The sequence below is a fragment of the Caloenas nicobarica genome, chromosome 12 (assembly GCF_036013445.1).
Source record: "Caloenas nicobarica isolate bCalNic1 chromosome 12, bCalNic1.hap1, whole genome shotgun sequence".
In the NCBI taxonomy this organism is placed as follows: Eukaryota; Metazoa; Chordata; class Aves; order Columbiformes; family Columbidae; genus Caloenas; species Caloenas nicobarica.
This window is the reverse complement of record NC_088256.1, coordinates 15,907,007-15,925,151: the sequence shown is the minus strand read 5'-3', so window position 1 is coordinate 15,925,151 and position 18,145 is coordinate 15,907,007. Positions and strand designations below refer to the sequence as shown.

General features: G+C 41.8%; 1 protein-coding gene across 3 annotated transcripts; it reads left to right on the top strand.

The window, feature by feature from the left end:
* The first annotated feature begins 1,062 nt into the window (after positions 1–1,062).
* On the top strand, positions 1,063–16,568 carry MOSPD1 (motile sperm domain containing 1). Of its 3 annotated transcripts, none has more exons than XM_065643624.1 (6): positions 1,063–1,265; positions 7,397–7,653; positions 7,837–7,912; positions 10,691–10,917; positions 12,854–13,015; positions 13,568–13,701. In XM_065643624.1, exons 2-6 carry the CDS (start codon positions 7,500–7,502, stop codon positions 13,645–13,647), a joined length of 699 nt encoding a protein of 232 aa, XP_065499696.1. In that variant the 5' UTR covers positions 1,063–1,265; positions 7,397–7,499; the 3' UTR covers positions 13,648–13,701. The 3 variants fall into 3 exon arrangements, with proteins under 3 accessions (XP_065499696.1, XP_065499697.1, XP_065499695.1); XM_065643625.1 differs by lacking the exons at positions 1,063–1,265; positions 13,568–13,701 and adding exons at positions 1,593–1,687; positions 15,305–16,568; XM_065643623.1 differs by lacking the exon at positions 1,063–1,265 and adding an exon at positions 1,593–1,687.
* The last annotated feature ends 1,577 nt before the right edge of the window (positions 16,569–18,145 follow it).

The window sequence follows — 18,145 nt, the reverse complement described above, 5'->3', positions numbered from 1 at the left end:
GGCTAATTAATGTGCTTCTAAGTCTAGCCATTTAAAATTCTGTCTTTTCTAATTTGATCATTCTATTTATGATTAATATCTCCGAAGCATGTTTATATCTGCTGTTTTTCCTTAGACAGATTTCCAAAATCAGAAACACCCTACATTTGATTAATACTCAGTAAAAACATAATAACTTTCTGATGTATCCTGAAGGTTTAAGTCTGAGAAGTCTGTTTAAAAACAAGAACTGCAGTTTAAGCATAAATTCTATGAGCTGATTGACACTTGTCAAGAAACAAAATATATTTTACCAGTTTTCACTGCATACATTTTTGGAAACTCTGACAAGATTATTATTTCTATGTACAATAACTAAAGTGTAATAATATGTAATTTGTGGCAAGAAGACTAAAACTGTTGATAAACTACTAGCAACTAGGAGACCTGCAGAAGGAAGTACTTGGGAAAAGATGAGCGCTAACACACACATCTTGGCTAAACTACAAAAAGAGGGGTTTTTAAAAACTTCTTTAACGTCTTCCATGATCTAAAATAGACAAAATGTTACTTCCTGCTTCCTGTTCTGAATTGTTTCATGATGTTATTGTGAAATACTAATGCCTGCTGTGTTTGTTTCACCATAGAAGTGTCTTCATTTCACTGGTGGGTTAAGCCTAGCAATGGGAAAAAGGTTTTGCAATCCTGCTGGCTGGCTGGCTTAATGTAAATCTTAATTATTCACCTGACTTGCAACAAAAACATTTTGCTGCATTAATAATCTTCGAGTTGGGAATGATCTTAGGTGGTGATTATGCTACTACTTTTTAAAATTATTATTATTATTATTATACCGGGCTTAAAAGCCCAAGTCAGAAAACAAAAAAAAATGTAGTTATTACATGAGTTTAAGTCCGCAATTATTTTAATAAAAAAATCAATAAGAGGAATGTAGAACAAAGGTAACAACAGAAAGCGTTCACCGAAGACACCATGCACTATTTAATCTGTGCTACTGTGTGATCAGATGACCATGAATGTTACATTCTACTCGTTACCAGTTTCATTCTGCGCTCGGAGCAGCTGAGACGCCCTGACCCTTCCTGCCGCGCCAGTCACCAGGAGGCCGCTCCGGGCTGCGGCTCCGGGGCCGCGGCTGAAGCGAAGCTGAAGCGGGTTTGGGGCCCAGGAAACGGAGCAGCCCCAAGCTCAAGGGCAACGAGAGCAGAGAGAGGGCCCAGGAAGCCTTTCGGGAAGGGGCCAGGCCTCAGAAACGATCAGATGAGGTAAATAGTCCTTAATGAAAAACGACTTCCCGTAGGAGGGAAGCCGCGGGCCGGTGCGACATCCCGCGCTTCCCGCCCTGGCTTTGCTGCTCCTCACGGCCCCCGCACGGCGCCGGCGATCCCGCGAGGGGCGGCCCGGCCCCGCGCTGCCGCCCGGGACAGACAAGCCGGTTGCGGACACAGCCGAGGGCCGAACCGCGCTCACCTCCGCGCTTCCCCCGGCCCGACATGGCGGCGCGGAGGGCGGTGCTCGGCGGAGGGCGGGGCCCCGTGACGTGCGGCGATGGCGGGAGGGAGGGAAGGAGCGAGTCCGCCGCGATCCCGGCAGCCATAGCGACGACGCTACCTGCAGTGACGGGAGCAGGCGGGGGGGGGCGGACAAAGGGGGCGCCGCGCGAGCCCGCACCCAGCGGCCCCGAGGGGTGAGTTCGGGGCGGGGGGCGCCGCGCGACACCCCCGGGGCGGCGGGAGAGGCGGGGGGGAGAGGAGCAGCGGGACACCGCCGTTCCCGGGGCGGGCAGCGACGGGCCCTGGCGGGACGGGCCGCCCCTCCCCGCCGGTGGGGAGCGCGGGGCCCTCCCCCGGCAGCCCTCGCCGTGCCGGCCCGGGCGGCAGCGCTGGCGGGGCCCGGCGCTCGCGGCCTGTCCCCTCGGCGGGGCCGCGAGGAGCAGCGGGGCGGTGGCCGCGCCCCGAGGCCCCGGCGGCGCCGCCTGCCCGGCCCGGGCCCTCTCAGCCGCGGGGCCGGGGCTCGCTTGCCCTCGCTCCGAGCTGCCCCCGCGGGCCGGGGCGGAGGGACCGGCGGCGTTACCGGGCCGGGCTGCGGGGAGGCCGTTAGAGCGCGGGTGCCTCAGCCTTCATCTGCTGCTCCGTGCCGGAGAACAAAGAGGATCAATTAAGCGTGTTGCAGTTACTGCTGTTTCTCTGCCTTCGGTAGGTGCGCCCCGAGAGGGAGGTCGGAACGCCCGCCTTGCCCTGGTTCTCCGGGGAAAGAGGGTTTTCCTCGGCCTGTGGCATCTTGGCGTTTGAGCCGCGTGTTCGAAGCTGGTCTGAGACAGGAAAAAAAGCGACGTAGCGCTAATGAGCACAATACACGTTTAAAGACCAGCCAGTTCAGTGCATTGAACACAACCTGAAAGTGAGAAAATAGAGACTAAAGCAGATGTGCCCTTGAAAGTCTTCTGTAGGATTCTTCTGAGCCATACAGTAGAATGGATCAGAAGTGATGCACAGGTGTTACTTCATTTTGCTCTGCTTTTGCATGTCTCTTAGTTGCATTTGAATATATTTTTTTTTGTTTACTGTCACCTTTTCAGCGTTTGAAAAAATAAAGGAAAAAAATAGTGTGGTCCTAATAAGTTTTGCTGTCAGTATCAGCATGATTTATGCATGCCATAGTCATCTATGCTAATAGGTAATGCTCTGAGACTATTTCATTTTACAGCATCCTGGAGACAGTTACTGGTTGCATTTCTGATCACCCTGTAAAGAGGTAAACGGTAGCATATTTCAGCCTGGGCTTTGCAAAGTGTCAGAGTTGTTCCGCCAGTTTAAACGTGACTATCCGCCTACTTAAATACTTTGCAGAATATGTGCCTTCATAGATTAGCAAACCGAGGTGAGGTTAACTAACTTGCTCAAGGTCATGAGTGTCAGTGACAGAGTTCGTAATAATGGAATCCAGCCATCCTGTCCGCTGGGTCTGTGCTCGAATCATTAGCTGACTCTCCCAAATAATTGCAGGTAGTTTAAACATTGGGTTGCATAAGTGCACGTTAAGGCCTTCAGAAACGTTTGGAGGAGCAAAGTGTTAATAGATCTGCTTCAGATCTTAACCTATATTTGCATATAGCTTAAAGTAATTGCTCTGCTTGACTTAGGAGGGAATATTGAAGAAGACTTTATGGCTTATTTTGTAAATATACACTCAAATGCATTAATTTTTATTGAGTATATAGTGTAGAAAGGCTTATTGTGTAGATTTAGAGGGTAGGCTATGAGATAGAACAAAAATAGGCTACACTGTAATTAGACAGTTTTTAAAAGGAGAATGTGGAGACCACGACTGTCAAGAGGTTATATTCTGAATAGTATTTACCAGATGACATTCTGTAGAGTTATCTGCAGTTGTTAGGAAAACAAACAAAGAAAAAAACCCCACCAACCAGCAAATGTACTTGGAATCCCTGGTGATGAGGCTGTTGGAAGATAAAATGGGAAAAAATAACTTCCTCACTTGATTTATTTTTTCAGCAGATACATGTTCAGTAAAAACAAAACACAATTGGTATTATTTCTTCTGAGAGAGAATTTAGGTTTCGCTTAGTGTTTTTCTTTGTGGAGTTAAATTTACGAAGCAAGAGATTTCAAAGGAAGCACTGGCAGATCTGTGCTATTGTGACACCAGCAGTATATATTTAGTAACTTCAGGGAGGAAAGATCCTTATTGTGCTAAAAAAGAAGTATCAGTGCCAATTGTTTTGGACTTCAAAGAGCATTGGAAAACAAGCTGGCATTGTTCAGGTGTTAGACATTGGCCCGCGTCCTGCAACGAACATTCCATTTGACAGATCCCTGCACCAGTGGGGAATTCCACTGGCGGTACTGGGAGAAGCCCATCTGGGCAGTGGAGGTCACAGCTTTTAGACCACAGATTTCTGTTCTGTACAGATTTGTTTGGGCGTACTTCTATGTTCTGCAGGTGGTGACTGTTGACTACAAAGTTTGGTGGTTGTGGCGAGAATCTGCTGCGCTGAGAGCGGAGAAGCACAGCAGCCAAGTTTCTTTGGAATGAGCTGCCTGGGGTGCGGAGGGCAGCCAGCGTAGCCTTATTCGGAGCGTTTACAGGGGTGCAGAGAAGTCCTGGTGATACAGACTTTCTTCCTAAAAGTCTTTGCAGCTTCTTGTTGATGAGTGCTGTATGCTGTTGTTAAAGTATCAAATCTCCCTAGTCTATGTATAGGCTTTGGAAAAAAGTACTTTTACTGATATTACTTGGTGAAATGAACCAGCAAGGTGGTTTCTAAGCCAAAATTATTATCTCAAAAAGGATGCTGGATGCTTGCTTAGAAATCCAGAAATGTATATCCGGAGTGACTCTCCTGTGTCAGTAAACCTGTGCAACAGGGGCCTGGGTTTGCCAGATTTACTTTTGCCAGTTTGAGCTGTAACTACTTATCCAGCCAAGCTAAATAAGAAAAGGAAGCAATAACAGGGTAGATACCTTTTTAAGATTGGTGACTTTCCACCTGCAAGTTGTGGAATTCTGGGAGGTTTGCGCACTGCATTTTCAACAGATGCGTAAGAAAAGTGAGCTTAGTGATCCGTACCTCCACTGATGTTGTGATTTGTGGGTTTTTTCAACACCTAAGCACTTGCTGCTGGCTGGGCTGAAGAAATTGGAGTTGTGGTATGACACCAGGAGTCAGAATGAAACCCATGCAATGTTTAAATAAAAACCCTAAAGCATCAAAATTATATTAATTATTATAAATACTCTTTAAAAACTATTAAATATAGTTACTTAGAAATATCTAGCAGTAGTTTGCTGTTGGTTATACAGTAGTTTAAAACCTTAATTAGGAAAGAAACCCTTGTGTTAATTTCAAAGATTGCCTATATTTCTCTTACACATAGTGTATGCAGTATAGATATGTATGAGAACCAAAGATTCTCACATATGCTTACTGTATTATATAGCTTTTGTAAAAAAAAAAAAAAAATCTTTTTTGCCTCTGAGAAGTTTCAAAATAAGTCATTTTGTATTCCTGACAGTTTTTCCACATTAGCGCTTCATATAGTCTTAATATATTTGAATGGAACAATGACTGTCACTTTGCAATAGTACATAAAGTTGTTTGAGAAATAATGCTTACGCTTGCTGCACAAAGTGATTGCAGAGTGTGCTGGTTGTGCCTGGGATAGTTTTCTCCATAGTAGCCAGTTTGGAGCTGTGTTTTGGGTTTGTGCTGGAAACAGTGCTGATAACTCAGGGATGTTTCCGATGTCGCTGAGCGGCGCTTACCCAGAGCCGAGGCCTTTTCTGCCCCTCACACCACCCACCGGCGAGTGGGCTGGGGGGGCACAGAGTGTCAGGGGGGGACACAGCAGGGATGACTGACCCCAACTGACCAAAGGGATATTCCACACCATATGATGTCACGCTCAGCAGTAAAAAGCTGGAGGAAGAAAAAGGAAAGGGGGGTACATTTGGAGTGATGGCGTTTGTCTTCCCAAGTAACCCTTAGGCGCGATGGAGCCTGGCTGTCCTGGTGATGGCTGCACACCTGCCTGCCATGGGGAGGAGTGAACGGATCCCTTGTTTTGCTTTGCTTGTGCATGTGGCTTTTGCTTTACCTATTAAACTGTCCTTATCTCAACCCCCAAGTTTTACTCTTCTGATTCTCTCTGCCGTCCCACCGAGGGGGTTGTGAGCGAGCGGCTCAGTTGCTGGCTGGGGTTAAGCCACGACACAGAGTTTGTTAATTGTTCTGAAACAAAAGGAATTCACCAAAATTCTAAGAAACACTTGGAACCCAAATTGCCGCTGACAGAGCTATTCCTTTTCCCAGACTCTTCTTAGTAAGGTAGCAGAATATCAGCTTGGAACTCTGTCACTGGGGATTTGCTTTCAGAATATTCTTAGTAGCATTTCAGTGAACTGGAAACAAACCTGCACTCTGAAAAGAAACTGGATCTTGAGCAAAGACATTCCAGTAAGAGCCATGAATTTAAATTCTACAGGAATGATTTGCAATTAACAACAAAAAAATCAATTTAAAAGCTTAGTTTGTGAATAAGAATCAGAACCTGTAAATTTGAAGATATGACAGATATACTCTAGTAAACACCTAAACTTGTGTCATGTTTCAAGTATGAAACATGTATCTGGTGCATGGAAATGTGAGCATCATGATGTTTAGAATGCAAGAATAAGCATTTGGTTTTGATAGTTCATAATGCCAGGGCTGTTCGCTGCTAGAAAGTTCAGAAACTAAATTTCTTAAGGTGCAGCCAGATCAGTTTATTAGACTGGAGAACAGCTGAAATGGACTTTGTTTTATAAAGCTTCATTAGAAGCGAAATTACAGCTAATGAGTCAGTAGGAACTTTTTGTTCTTTTAACATTTTCTACTATATCATAAAGTTAAGCCTCAAAGGACACCTTCAGTTTGATAATTAACCTATAGGAGCTACAGTAAAATATGACGTTCTTGGGAAAAGGATACATAGCTGTTTCACTTTGTTCTGTCTCTAGTGTCTAAGGTCAACGGTATGTGTGCTGAGGAGTCCGGCCTTAATTTTATTTTATGAATTACGTTTGGGATTGTTGCTTGATCGGCTCATGGGTTCTGGTTTTAGTTCTGGAATGTCACTCAAAATAAAACTGGGAGGGTGGCAGAGGGAGGATGACGATGGTTATACTTTGGTTAGAGGCAGTGGTGGTAGAAAACCTGTCTTATTTTTTTAATCAAACAGTAAATCCCAAATCTGTTTGGTATCATTTATCCCAGTTATTTTTCAATTTGTTGCCTGTAACTACCATGCTATTCTAACAAGAAGTTGGTTTAAACAAGGCGTGAAGGTGTTCCCCATTCTTTTGTTCTGAGTCTCTGGGATTTGACATACCTCAGTGCCTGTATGAGCAGATACCTGAGTTGTTATTCCTCATCTGGGAATGCTCCGAGTAGGTCACCACTGCAGAGATTCCTGCCTGACTGGTGACTACGGCTGCCTCACGTCTTTGTGCTTCCTTGTGTTGCTGTGGGCTGCTTTTTGATTCTCACCTGTGAGTGTCCCGAGACAAGGATGGGATATCTTGGTGGTGGTGGTGGTTGGTGTTGCAAAGACTCAGCATAAGCAACCTCAGTCGTGGGTTGGGACCCCCAAATGCTCTCATGATACACTGAAGAAGTGCTTCTCCATTTGTTTTATAGCAGTTTGTTAAATAGAGGGAAACCTGATGCACATATTTTTTTCTATTTCCGTATTTTTGAAGGAACTTAAGGCAGATTCATAGCCAAGCATCAAGTTTTATATTTTTACACCTTTGTTGTCTGCTTCAGTTTAGTGTAGACTTATGGAAATAATCTTCTTGCCTTTTCTCTTTTTTTTTTCCCCTTTTTTTCCTTTAGAATTGCCAAAATGCTTTGGAATTCTTAAACGATTCAAAAACTGAAGTCTCTGAGGATACAAAATCATAAGAACAGAAGAAGCAGCAAGGAGGATTCAGTGCCAATGCAGCAACAAAAAAGACAGCCAGAGTTAGTGGAAGGAAATCTTCCTGTTTTTGTTTTTCCTACAGAACTTATATTTTATGCAGATGACCAGTCAACACACAAGCAGGTGTTGACACTATATAACCCCTATGAGTTTGCCTTAAAATTCAAAGGTGGGTTTCTTAGGTTAAGTTCTGTTTAAGGGTTAGTTGCTGATCTTGAACAGTCCAATAATAATTCATGTAACAAAGCATATTTGTGACAAAACCAAACTCATGTCTTTACGTGTATCTGTTGATGAAGTTGGTGAGGTGTGTATTAATGATTTGTTACCACTAGTGTCCTTTTTGTTGCAGTTCTTTGTACAACTCCAAATAAATATGCGGTGGTTGATCCTACTGGTGCAGTGAAGCCTCAGTGCTGTGTTGATATGTAAGTAAAAGTTGGTTGTTTTATTTTTTTATATATATATAATGTATGACACTTGATTACCCTCATTTCTTTTATTATTTAAGATACAGTAAATGACAGCATGCATACCAACTAAGTTGGATAAAGATATACAATTTTTCTAATCTCTTATATTCTTGTGGCCATCTGGTCTTGGCTATTCTTTCACTCTAGAGCAGAGATATTACAATAATGGAGATATTTCCTTCTTTAATTTTGTCTTTAGGCATAAATAAAATGCTTGTAAATGCATCCTGTAGTATACGTAAACCAGCAGTGAGAATAATATGAGCCTCCTCTGAGTATTTTTTTTGTTAGAAATAACAAGAAAAGCAAGATCCCCCAGGGTCTACCTACCTTTCACTCCGATCACCTTTCTTCTCAGATCTGTCTCCCCTTTACTTGTTTCTCCGTCAGGTTCCAACCCAATAACAGAAAATAAGAAGGCTGGTTAAGCGACCGCAATAATGCATAGGATCTGCAGGCTGCTATAATTCAAAGTAGAGTAGGTATATAAGCTAAAATAGACCAACTTTTTTTCATAATCTATTTGTCACATGATTTCTGTGCTGATGTACAGATACAGCTAAAGAAAGCATGAAGGTACCTAAAAGAGCAGACCGCGCTTTCTGACTAGAAATCTGCAAATTGTGAAACACCTTCTGAAATCTCTGGCTAACAAATGGCCAAATACAAAACAACAAAAAAAACCCCTAACCTGCTATTGAACGATCTGTCTTTTGTCAGGTAAATAATACTGTGCTTAGGAAATAGCTCTTTCCAATAGACTGTTCTCCTTAGGTGTAATTTGGAGAATTTCAAGGACTCACCAAATAGAAAAGAAGATTAAAACATGGAACTAAAAAGTTTGGTGGGCAGGGGCAACAGTCCTAAAAATGGAACAGAACAGGTCAGAATATAGCAGTTTATCAGTGAGCTATTCCACTCTTTAGCAGACATTTACACAAGTGTGATTACATTTGGTTCGTCTTAAACAAATGTCTTTTATTAAGTAAAGTAAGACATATGCTTGTTTCCAAGGGAATTTTTTCTGCCGCAAAAACCCCCATCCTGTTCCAATGGTTGCTGTCTAAGGGCAGTGTTTACTGCTAGGATATGAGCAGTACTGTGCAAGTGTGGCCGTTTGCCAGATAAACAGATATTCTACAGAGCTTCCAATTATGCAATGGTCTCTAAAAAGAAACAGGAGAATGTATCTGTTTATAAGGGTCTGCAGAAAACAGCTCTTTGCTTGGCAGCAGATGCAGGTTCTCATACCACAGTGTTACGTAAAGATTCTGTTTAGGTTGGTAGTTAGTACCCTGGTATTAAGAGTAGAAACAAAATGTTAAAAGGAAGTGTTAAAGGAAAAAATAAGAGTTGAATCTACTGTTCTGATATGCTGAGAGTTGTATGAATTAGGCTTTTTTCCCCCTGACAATCCTTTTGTTTTAGTGGAGGCAGTTGCCCAGCCAACACTCAACTTGCTGAAAGCCTGTCATAAGCACGCTATTTTGCCTCTAAAGTGATGTAAAACTACGTACGTTCCTTCAGCCTTCTAGCTTGGGGGATGACTTTGTTTCCTTGTTGAATAGTCTGATCAGACTAGATACCAGTTACAAGCGCTGGCTAAGTGTTAATGATTGTAGATACCTTGATGTGGTATAGTTACTTTAAATTAAGACTGAAACACAAAAAATCTGTTACTTGCAGCATTTTAGTACATATAATATCACAAAAATAGGTTTCTGAAGCAGTTTTAAAACTAATATCCTGTATTACTAAGAGTAGAATCATTTTTTTCCCCTCAGGAGATGGCAACCTGCTTGAAGCCAAATCACTTATATGTAGGTATTTTTTCAGATTAGCTATTGTTATCTTAGAAATTTAGAATTGCCTTTTACAAAGAGAGTTTTCCACTTTGGAAAAATAATTAAAATCCATATTAACCATAAGAGCTAATGTGACTTCAAAACCTAAATGTTATAGCTTTTTTAGTGCTAGATATGTATTTTTAGGATGAATCATAAATGCAGAGAGGAGGCAGTTGAGCAGAGCACTGCTCAGAGATCTGTATTGTCTTTGATCAGTGTTATTTTAAAACTGTGCCTTTTGTAGGTCCCACATACAATTCTTCCCATGAAATGCCATAAAATTTGAAGGAATTCAACAGCGATCCCCCTGTTTTACTGTTGAAGCCACCTTGGTCAACCTATTCAAAGCAATAGAGCAACAGAGTTGTTGCTGGACAGTGAGAAGGTTTACCAAGGCAAGGCTTTGAGCCTGGTTTCCCCAAAAAGCTGGACTTTTGCCGTCACCTGTCCAAGCATTTGGCAGTCCTGCTTTTCTTCTTTCCTTCCCTGACCACTGCAGTTCCCCCATACCTTTTTAAAAACATTGGCCAGCATTAAAAAACTTTGATAAAAGAGGAGGTATCTTTCAGATAATTGATGTTTCATGAAAATTGGCAGCGAGGTCTCAGACGGAGGCAAAGGTGTGCTTGAGATAAAGAATTAACTGTTCTTTTTGGCCAGCCAATTGGAGCAGATATGTTTGGGAACCAGAGGAAACAGGAGGGGAGAGAGGAGGCAAGATCAAATCATCAAGAACATTGAGTGACAGGGAAGGAATGGGGATCTGGACTATTGCAATGTATCCGTAGGGAAGAAAGAGGGGAAACATCACTGTGTAGGACGTAATCCCAGAGGAGACATGCTTTTTATCAGTTCCTCTGTTTCAAAATGTTGTTTTCTTCTGCAGTGTGATTCGTCACAGAGATGTTCGGGCATCTTACTTTGGTGTGATAGATAAATTCCGTCTACAAGTGTCTGAGCAGAGCCAGAGGAAGGCACTAGGGAAAAAGGAAATTATTGCCACTCTACTTCCATCTGCAAAGGAACAACAACAACAAAAGGAAGAGGAAGAAAAACGAATAAAAGAACACCTGGCGGAAAGTGTCTTTTTTGAGCAGACTTTGTGTCAACCAGGTAGCTGAAATCTTCTACCCCTCCTGTCTTCCGAATCAGTTATGAATAGGTCAAGTGACTAGAAAGACTAGGCTAAAATACATTTTTAAATAATTCTTTTTACTTAACCTGTAAGACTGTTGTCTTTGTCACTGGGGGATGACAGGGCCCAGGAACCCAGACTATGGCTGTTCTGCTTATGCTGTCTTGATTAATGAAGACTCTTTGCTGCCCCACGTTTGCACGTCATACTTTGGGGAGTACATCCGATGTTCCTCTGATACAGAAGTTCTGCTGCAGCCGATAGGAATTTATCTGCAAGAGGATGGTAGTTTTTTTTTTTTTCCCTTGGGCTCTTTCAGAACATATGCCCCTTCTGAGTTTGTTCCAAACCCTTAATCCTCCATTTCCTGATGAGCAGGAAATATTGCCAAAACATCTTCTGGAGTGCTCCTTGTTCTGCGCCATCTCCTTTGTCTGTCTTACAAGTACAGAGAAGCACAGTTGCTCGCTGGAAACTCCACACGTTTCATACGTGAGGAGCTGAATCAACAGTCCTGGGCAAAACCTGAACCGAACAGTGCAATTGAAGCGGTAGGGAGAGACAGAAAAGGTATCGAGTTTCACTGGAATTGAATATAAACTGATTCTTGACTTGACTTTTACTGATTTATACTGTAATATTTCTGTCGCTGCTTTATTTTTCATAACAAGAACAAAAATCAGTTCCTTAAAATAGATTAACTTGCTTGAGAGTGTTCCTTCTGTTAAAACTAAGTTGTTTCACTATTTTTACATAGTTTGTTGGCTGGTGAAACACCTTTTTAGTAAAAAAACCTCAAGATAGGTAGGAGGGGAAGATACGCAGTTAAAGTAAACATATAGGATCCTGGGCTCACAGAACAAAATGTTACTATGATAGTTGTTCCAGTACAGAGGGTTTGAACCATCCTGAACAATCTGATACTGGTCTTAATCCAAAGGCTATTTCTCTGCTTAAAAGCCTTGTCGGCTACATTGTATTGCTTGCTGACAGAAAAACAATAAACAGAGCAACTACAGTCTTTGCATGTAACTTGCAACCTGGGAATAACAGATTTATGGAATTAAAACAGGGCACGTATTGCTATTCACTTTGAGGATAGAAAAACTTGATAAAACATTGGCTAATTTCTAATGGTTCTTAAGAATTCGGTTAGAGGTATTCAACTAACGCCTTAAAAGCTCTTTTTACAGGAATGTTACACAGTGTGCCTTTGAGTAGGTTCCAGCTGTACAATAAAGCAGCACAAGAAAGAGCATGAAGGACAGTTCATTTATAGTTTGCATTTCCTTGCTCTGGTGATACTGGACTGTCAGAGTGGTTGATTTACAGTGGTGGTGTTTTTTTTTTTTTAAAGTACATTTCAAATGATACTAATTTGTGGCACATAAACTGGTTCTGGCAGGTGCAGCCCTTGAATCCTCTAAAGAAGGAAGGGAGACTCATCTGTCCCAAGAATCTGTGCTCTTGCTGCAGCCAAGTTTAGATCTGGAGATGTAAGCAGAGTTACCTGATTGTGAGGCTCCTGTAGGTGTTCTTTCCTCATCAATTACTAATCACTGAAGGAACAAATCAAGGAACGGAGTGAGGATGGATGGTGAAAGCCCAAGCATTGCTGAACCATCCAGCTGTCATGTGTGTGTGTATATATAGCTGCTGGCAGGCTCTGTTCCTCCAGAAGGGAGGGGTTTGGGAAGTCGTGTGAAAACAAGTTCCAGCATCAGAACAGGGAGCAGCCTTCTCCCCTGCAAATCACAGAAGGTTTAGGAGTTGTTTTCCACCTCCTTCAAACTCCAAAGGGAAAAGAAAATCTCAGGGTATTGCAGCCTCAATGTACCACAAACATTTTTTGCAGAATATTTCACATTTATCTTGGGTAGGTGTTCCTTACAGTTGTGCCCTTTTGTTTTTCAGAAAACAGAACTGCCTCATCGGGACCTAGTTTACTAACAGTCTTCCTAGGAATAGTGTGTATTGCAGCACTAATGCTACCTACATTGGGGGAAATGGATTCCCTGGTGCCTCTCTACCTCCATTTAAGTGTGAATCAAAAGTTAGTAGCTGCTTATGTTTTAGGTAAGTATTTTGGATTTTCTAAATGTTTTCATGCAACTTTTGTGATTTGGGAAGCTTCTGTGTTTGCCAGTGGCTTCAGGAAACTTGATGGAGACAGAGCACCTCATTACATTTTGGTTTGCGTCTCCACTTATATTTTAACTTGCAGCCATAGTGATATCAGGGTAAACTGGTTATTGTAAGTATTTCAGATCAGATTTTAGTTGATACATCTTACATACAGGCCCCTACATGTGAATTTCACCTTTATTTGATGACTGGCCAGCTGTAGTAATCTGCCAACAAAACTGAATGGAATGTGCTCTATTGCAGAACCTACATCTCTTCTGTTATTTGGTTTCCCTCCCCAGCCCAGATGAGCTGATCTGAAAGGCTCCATTCACGTCCTTGATGACAAGCAGTTGAAATGTGTAAACATAAGTTGTTGTAAACCCTTCCCAAGAGATCACTACCATTCACAATTCTTCCCGATTTGTAACTTGCTCCTAAATTAGCAAGCGTAGATAAGTTGCACCTTTCATTTGTTATGACTATTTTTTATGACTATTTCAGATTTGAAGAACAGTCACACTAAACTCAGTTCTCCTGTCCCACTACCTGGCAGAAATGAGGATTTAAAGGAAACGAGCTAGGCAGCTTCAAACTGATAGCTAGAGGTGAGGGAGTGATGGGGAAAGACGCAAGTTCTCGATGGTTACCGCGCACACTCAGTTGCCTGACTGGCTCATGCACGTCAGGCTGCTGAAAGGGTTTGAAAACTCACTTGTCCCTCTTTGCCTGAGCCGATGATGATGGATTTTCAGATCAGGACCTTGCAGTAATCCTGTTTCTAGATTCACCATGAAGTTCTTAGAGGCTTTAATTCCTTTGGTAGCAGCGTTTTTAGTGTTGATGAAAAGGTTCTTCTCTGTGCAGTTCTTGCTCATCTAGGAAGTGGATTGCTCTTGAGCCAGAAGATGAAACCACTTTCTCCCACAACAAAGTAAAGTTGGATTGTGTAGCATTTAATTGAAAAGGGAGGTTAATAGCACGCCAACTGGGCTTTATGACATTTGAGAAGTATTTGCTTTACAGAAATGAGTAAAACTCTTCATTGCCTGTAGGTCTCTGTACAAGTGGTACAGGCTGCCCTGTAGCACCTTCCAGGAGCCGCTGTTAGCGCGCTGTTAGCGTGCTGTTAGCACGCTGTGATGATTTTGAAAATCCAAGCTAAGGCCCTCAGCAGTTCTCGTAGTACTGGTTCTCTAAGCTAATACAGGCCTCTAATGGATAAATTGCTTATCTAATGGAGGGCAGCATTACAACTCTGTTCTGTGATGCTTCAATCTTCAAAATCTTTATAAAGCGAGTAATTTAAATCAGTATGTAGTGGCAGGATAGTAAAATGGTCTCCATTATGAGATCTCTAGGCTTTAGATAAGCTCTCTGCAGTGAAAGGCTATAATATTAACATCATCTGAGCCTGCAGGAAAGTAAGATTGCCCAAGAACTGATAAATTACTATTTTGATGTTACGTAAGGCTAGAATTCAAGGAGACCTGATGTTTTCCCATGCGCCTCTTCGCCTTGCGCAATATAACTCCTGGCTAAGAACTTGCAGATTGGTACTTTCTCCTGTATTGACACATAATTAAGATGAACTTTCCAGTTTGTCATGAGTAGGTTTATTAGCCCCGCATTTCCTCCTTTCGTGTGTTTTTAATTGTTTTTTACCTCTGTCAGAGCAGGTTTTTTTTTTTTCCTCCCTCTTTAAAGGTCACAACAAAGAGTCTGTAGAAAGCTCCCTGTGCGGGCTGACAAGGGCGCTTAACGTGTTTGTGTGAAACGAGTCTTTGATCAGTTATTCTGCACAGAGCAGAAACAAAAATGTCCTGGCGCCTTCAGCTCATCTGTCTCACTGATGATTCAGCGTTGGAATGACTGACACTGCCCCAAACTACCCCCTGGGAAAGCTGGGGCTTGTGTGCCAGTGTGACACCTAAGTCAAAATCTCAATGTTACGATTTTCCAGTAGTGAGATCAATATTTTTTGGATTATTCATAGCTTTGTTTGACATTTAGTCACTAGATACACTGCACCTCAGTGTCATTTCTTAACACAGGTTTTGACTACATCAAAACTTGGACCAATACTTCCAATATTTAAGTGAAATGTATATATAAATTCATTCTGCATTTATGCACTTTTACCTTATTTTCTGGCCTGTCATAGGGTAAACTGTATTTTCTTTTTTGGAATGTTTTATTCAGTGAAAGTAAAGCATTTAGTTCTTAATTCTTGTCTTTCAGGTCTCATCACCATGGTTATTTTGAGAACATGAGCAGTGAGTTAATAAGATGTCAAACACCTTACTGTATATTCACATTATGAATGTGGACTGCCTTTTACTCCCATTTGGCTCATCAAGATGCTAGCGAAACTGTTCAGTGATTTAAGATACCTTCAGAAGTGTAATATATTTTAACTATGTATAATAAATGAAAGACAAAGCACTTTTCGGTGCTTCTGTAACAGACAGCTATGAAATGTTCAGTGATACCTGTGAAAATAATTTGAAAAACTTTTATATCTACGCCTACTGTAAAAATTCCTTATTAAAGCAACATTTGTTATTTTTAGTCTATGTTCACATCAGTGCGTGATCACTATAAAAGCAAACTGTCTTATGTAAAACGTTCATTTGGTTTGTGGTTGTACATGCTGAGGCTGGTGCATAACACTTCTGTGTACATACCAGAAGGATGAGTCTCATTATTAATCACTGAAGAAAATGAAAAATCCCATCAGTGAAACTATGAAATAAACCATGAATTTTAGGTGAAGAAGTAATTCTCAAATTCCTCACTTCAGCATTACCAATGTATCCTTGAGTGCTCATTTTCTTACCTGGGGAAAGAATTTCTGCAACAGCCATTTTGTATCGCAATTGTAGACAATAAAAACAAGTTCTCTAATCAGATCCTTTCATTTCTGAGGGCTGCACCTGATAACGTGAACGTCATTAACAGTAGTTGAACTCACTCTGCACACTGATATAAAATTCTGTACTTTTTTTATTTTAGAAACCAAACTAAGTATAGCAACAAAGGTGTTTGTCTATACCATCCCATTCCCCCACAGCTGAGAGGGGATTTCTTTTGTATCAGAAACTTCTGCTCCAATTCCAGTTTTATATTCCAGGTAATTTATCTTGTCTCATGTAACGAGTATTTCCCTTCATTTGACATTTCATTGTTGGAGGTGTTTAAAAATATTTCTTCTGAAGGGCCACTGTTACTGCATTTGACTCATACACACAAATCTTTGTTTATAAGAACTCTATGTGATATATGTATTAAAAATAATAATAATAATAATTTTGGAAATTAAATGTACTTTTCCCCCCGCATGTTATGGGTCACTCTTGTGCTTATGCATGGAAGTACACAGAAACCATGCAGATAACAGGGTTGCTTAAAAAAAAAATGTTGAAGTTGTTAATCACTGTACATTTTTTCTTATATATAATACAAGTAAGTCTTTAAAGGGAAATAAAATGTTACCTTAGTTCAATTCTCAGAAGAACGGAGATTCTGTCATCTATCAGCATCAGGTGATGAAGTCAAACAAGACGTTCATTTAAACACAGTCCGTACGTGGTTGGAGCCTCCAAGCAGTGACGTGGCACTGCGGTCGCAGGGGTTTCCTGCTGCCGCGGAGCTGCGTTCCTTAGTACCTACACTGTTCATTCTGATTTTCACGAGGTGGCGTAAACTGCCTCTTCCTGTGGGAATCGAATACAAGTAAGGGAGATAAACCACGTGGTACATTAGCTTGGCTGTTCTGTATTAAGGTATATGTTTTATTGTGCCCAAGCTGATTAAAAAAAACAAAAAAAAAACACCAAAAAAACCACACCAAAAAATGCATACCACCTTTTTTTTTTTTCTCCATATTCTGGAGTTTCAGTCGTTGGCCAGGATTGTGTTTTGCAGGAATTCCCAGTCACTATAACTAAGTCCTGAGCCCTGCGGGCACCTCAGGGCTGCAGGAGGGTGCACGCGCGAGGTTTGGGAAGGGAGATGATGGGACAGAGACCTGGCATTGGTTTCTAAGGAATTTAAAGGGAAGTGATTGGTTTAGAAAAACACCTTGGCCAAAGAAATCGGTAACAAAAAGTTATCAGCAACTAAAAAGACTGTAACGTTGGACCATTTCTTTTTCGAGGGCAAGTGAGGAGCACTACACATAAAGATTGAATGCACAGTGTTACTCAGCAGACGCAGATAAAACTGGTGCTTGCGCAAAATAAGCCTGACAAGCATGAATTTTGACTTCTTTCTACTTCAGGGTAATTACAGCACACTGTATAATCACAGATGTATTCTAGTGTTGGGAAAACAAGACCTGAGGACAGTTTCAGCTCCGCACCATGAGGGGGAATGTATCACCCCACGTTACAGCATGGTCACAGGGAGACACGAGTAACCTTTTAGCAGTGGATACGCAAGGTTTAGAAGATATTTTCTCCTGCATATATATATATTTTTTTGTATATACATACGCATGGACACACCTCTAGTACTTACTTAATAGAGTTATGGAAAACACTGAATGTCTTTGGAAATGAGACCTGAAGCAGTGAATATGTCTCCTTTCAAAAAGCACCAGGAAAAACAGTTAAGAGTTCACGTCATTTCCCATTCCTGACTCGTAACACAAACAAAACAGTCATTTCCTTGAAATGGAAAAGTATTTTGAGCAGATAGTGAGGAGGGCTTTAAAATCACCCAACAGAAACAATCATCTTGTTTACACAGCACTTGCTATGGCACCGATGTCAAACAAGCAACGCTGGCTGCAGGAACCCAGCGTGCTGCTGAGATCACGCCGTCAGCGCCGCTCCTCGGAGCTACGGGCTTGGTAGATGATCTTCTCTGGGTGTTGGCACTTGCTTGGAGCAGCAAATGCTCAGATGTCCCTATTTTCTCTAAAGGAGTGAATCACAGAACGCTTAAAGTGACGATAGAGCCAGCGTACCTCTTTCAGAGCTCCAGGGACTTTCATGTTCTCAGCTTGCAGCGCAGCTGATGGAGCCCCCAAGACCGGAGAGCAGGTTGACCAGCCTCGTCTGGAACCCACCTGGAAAC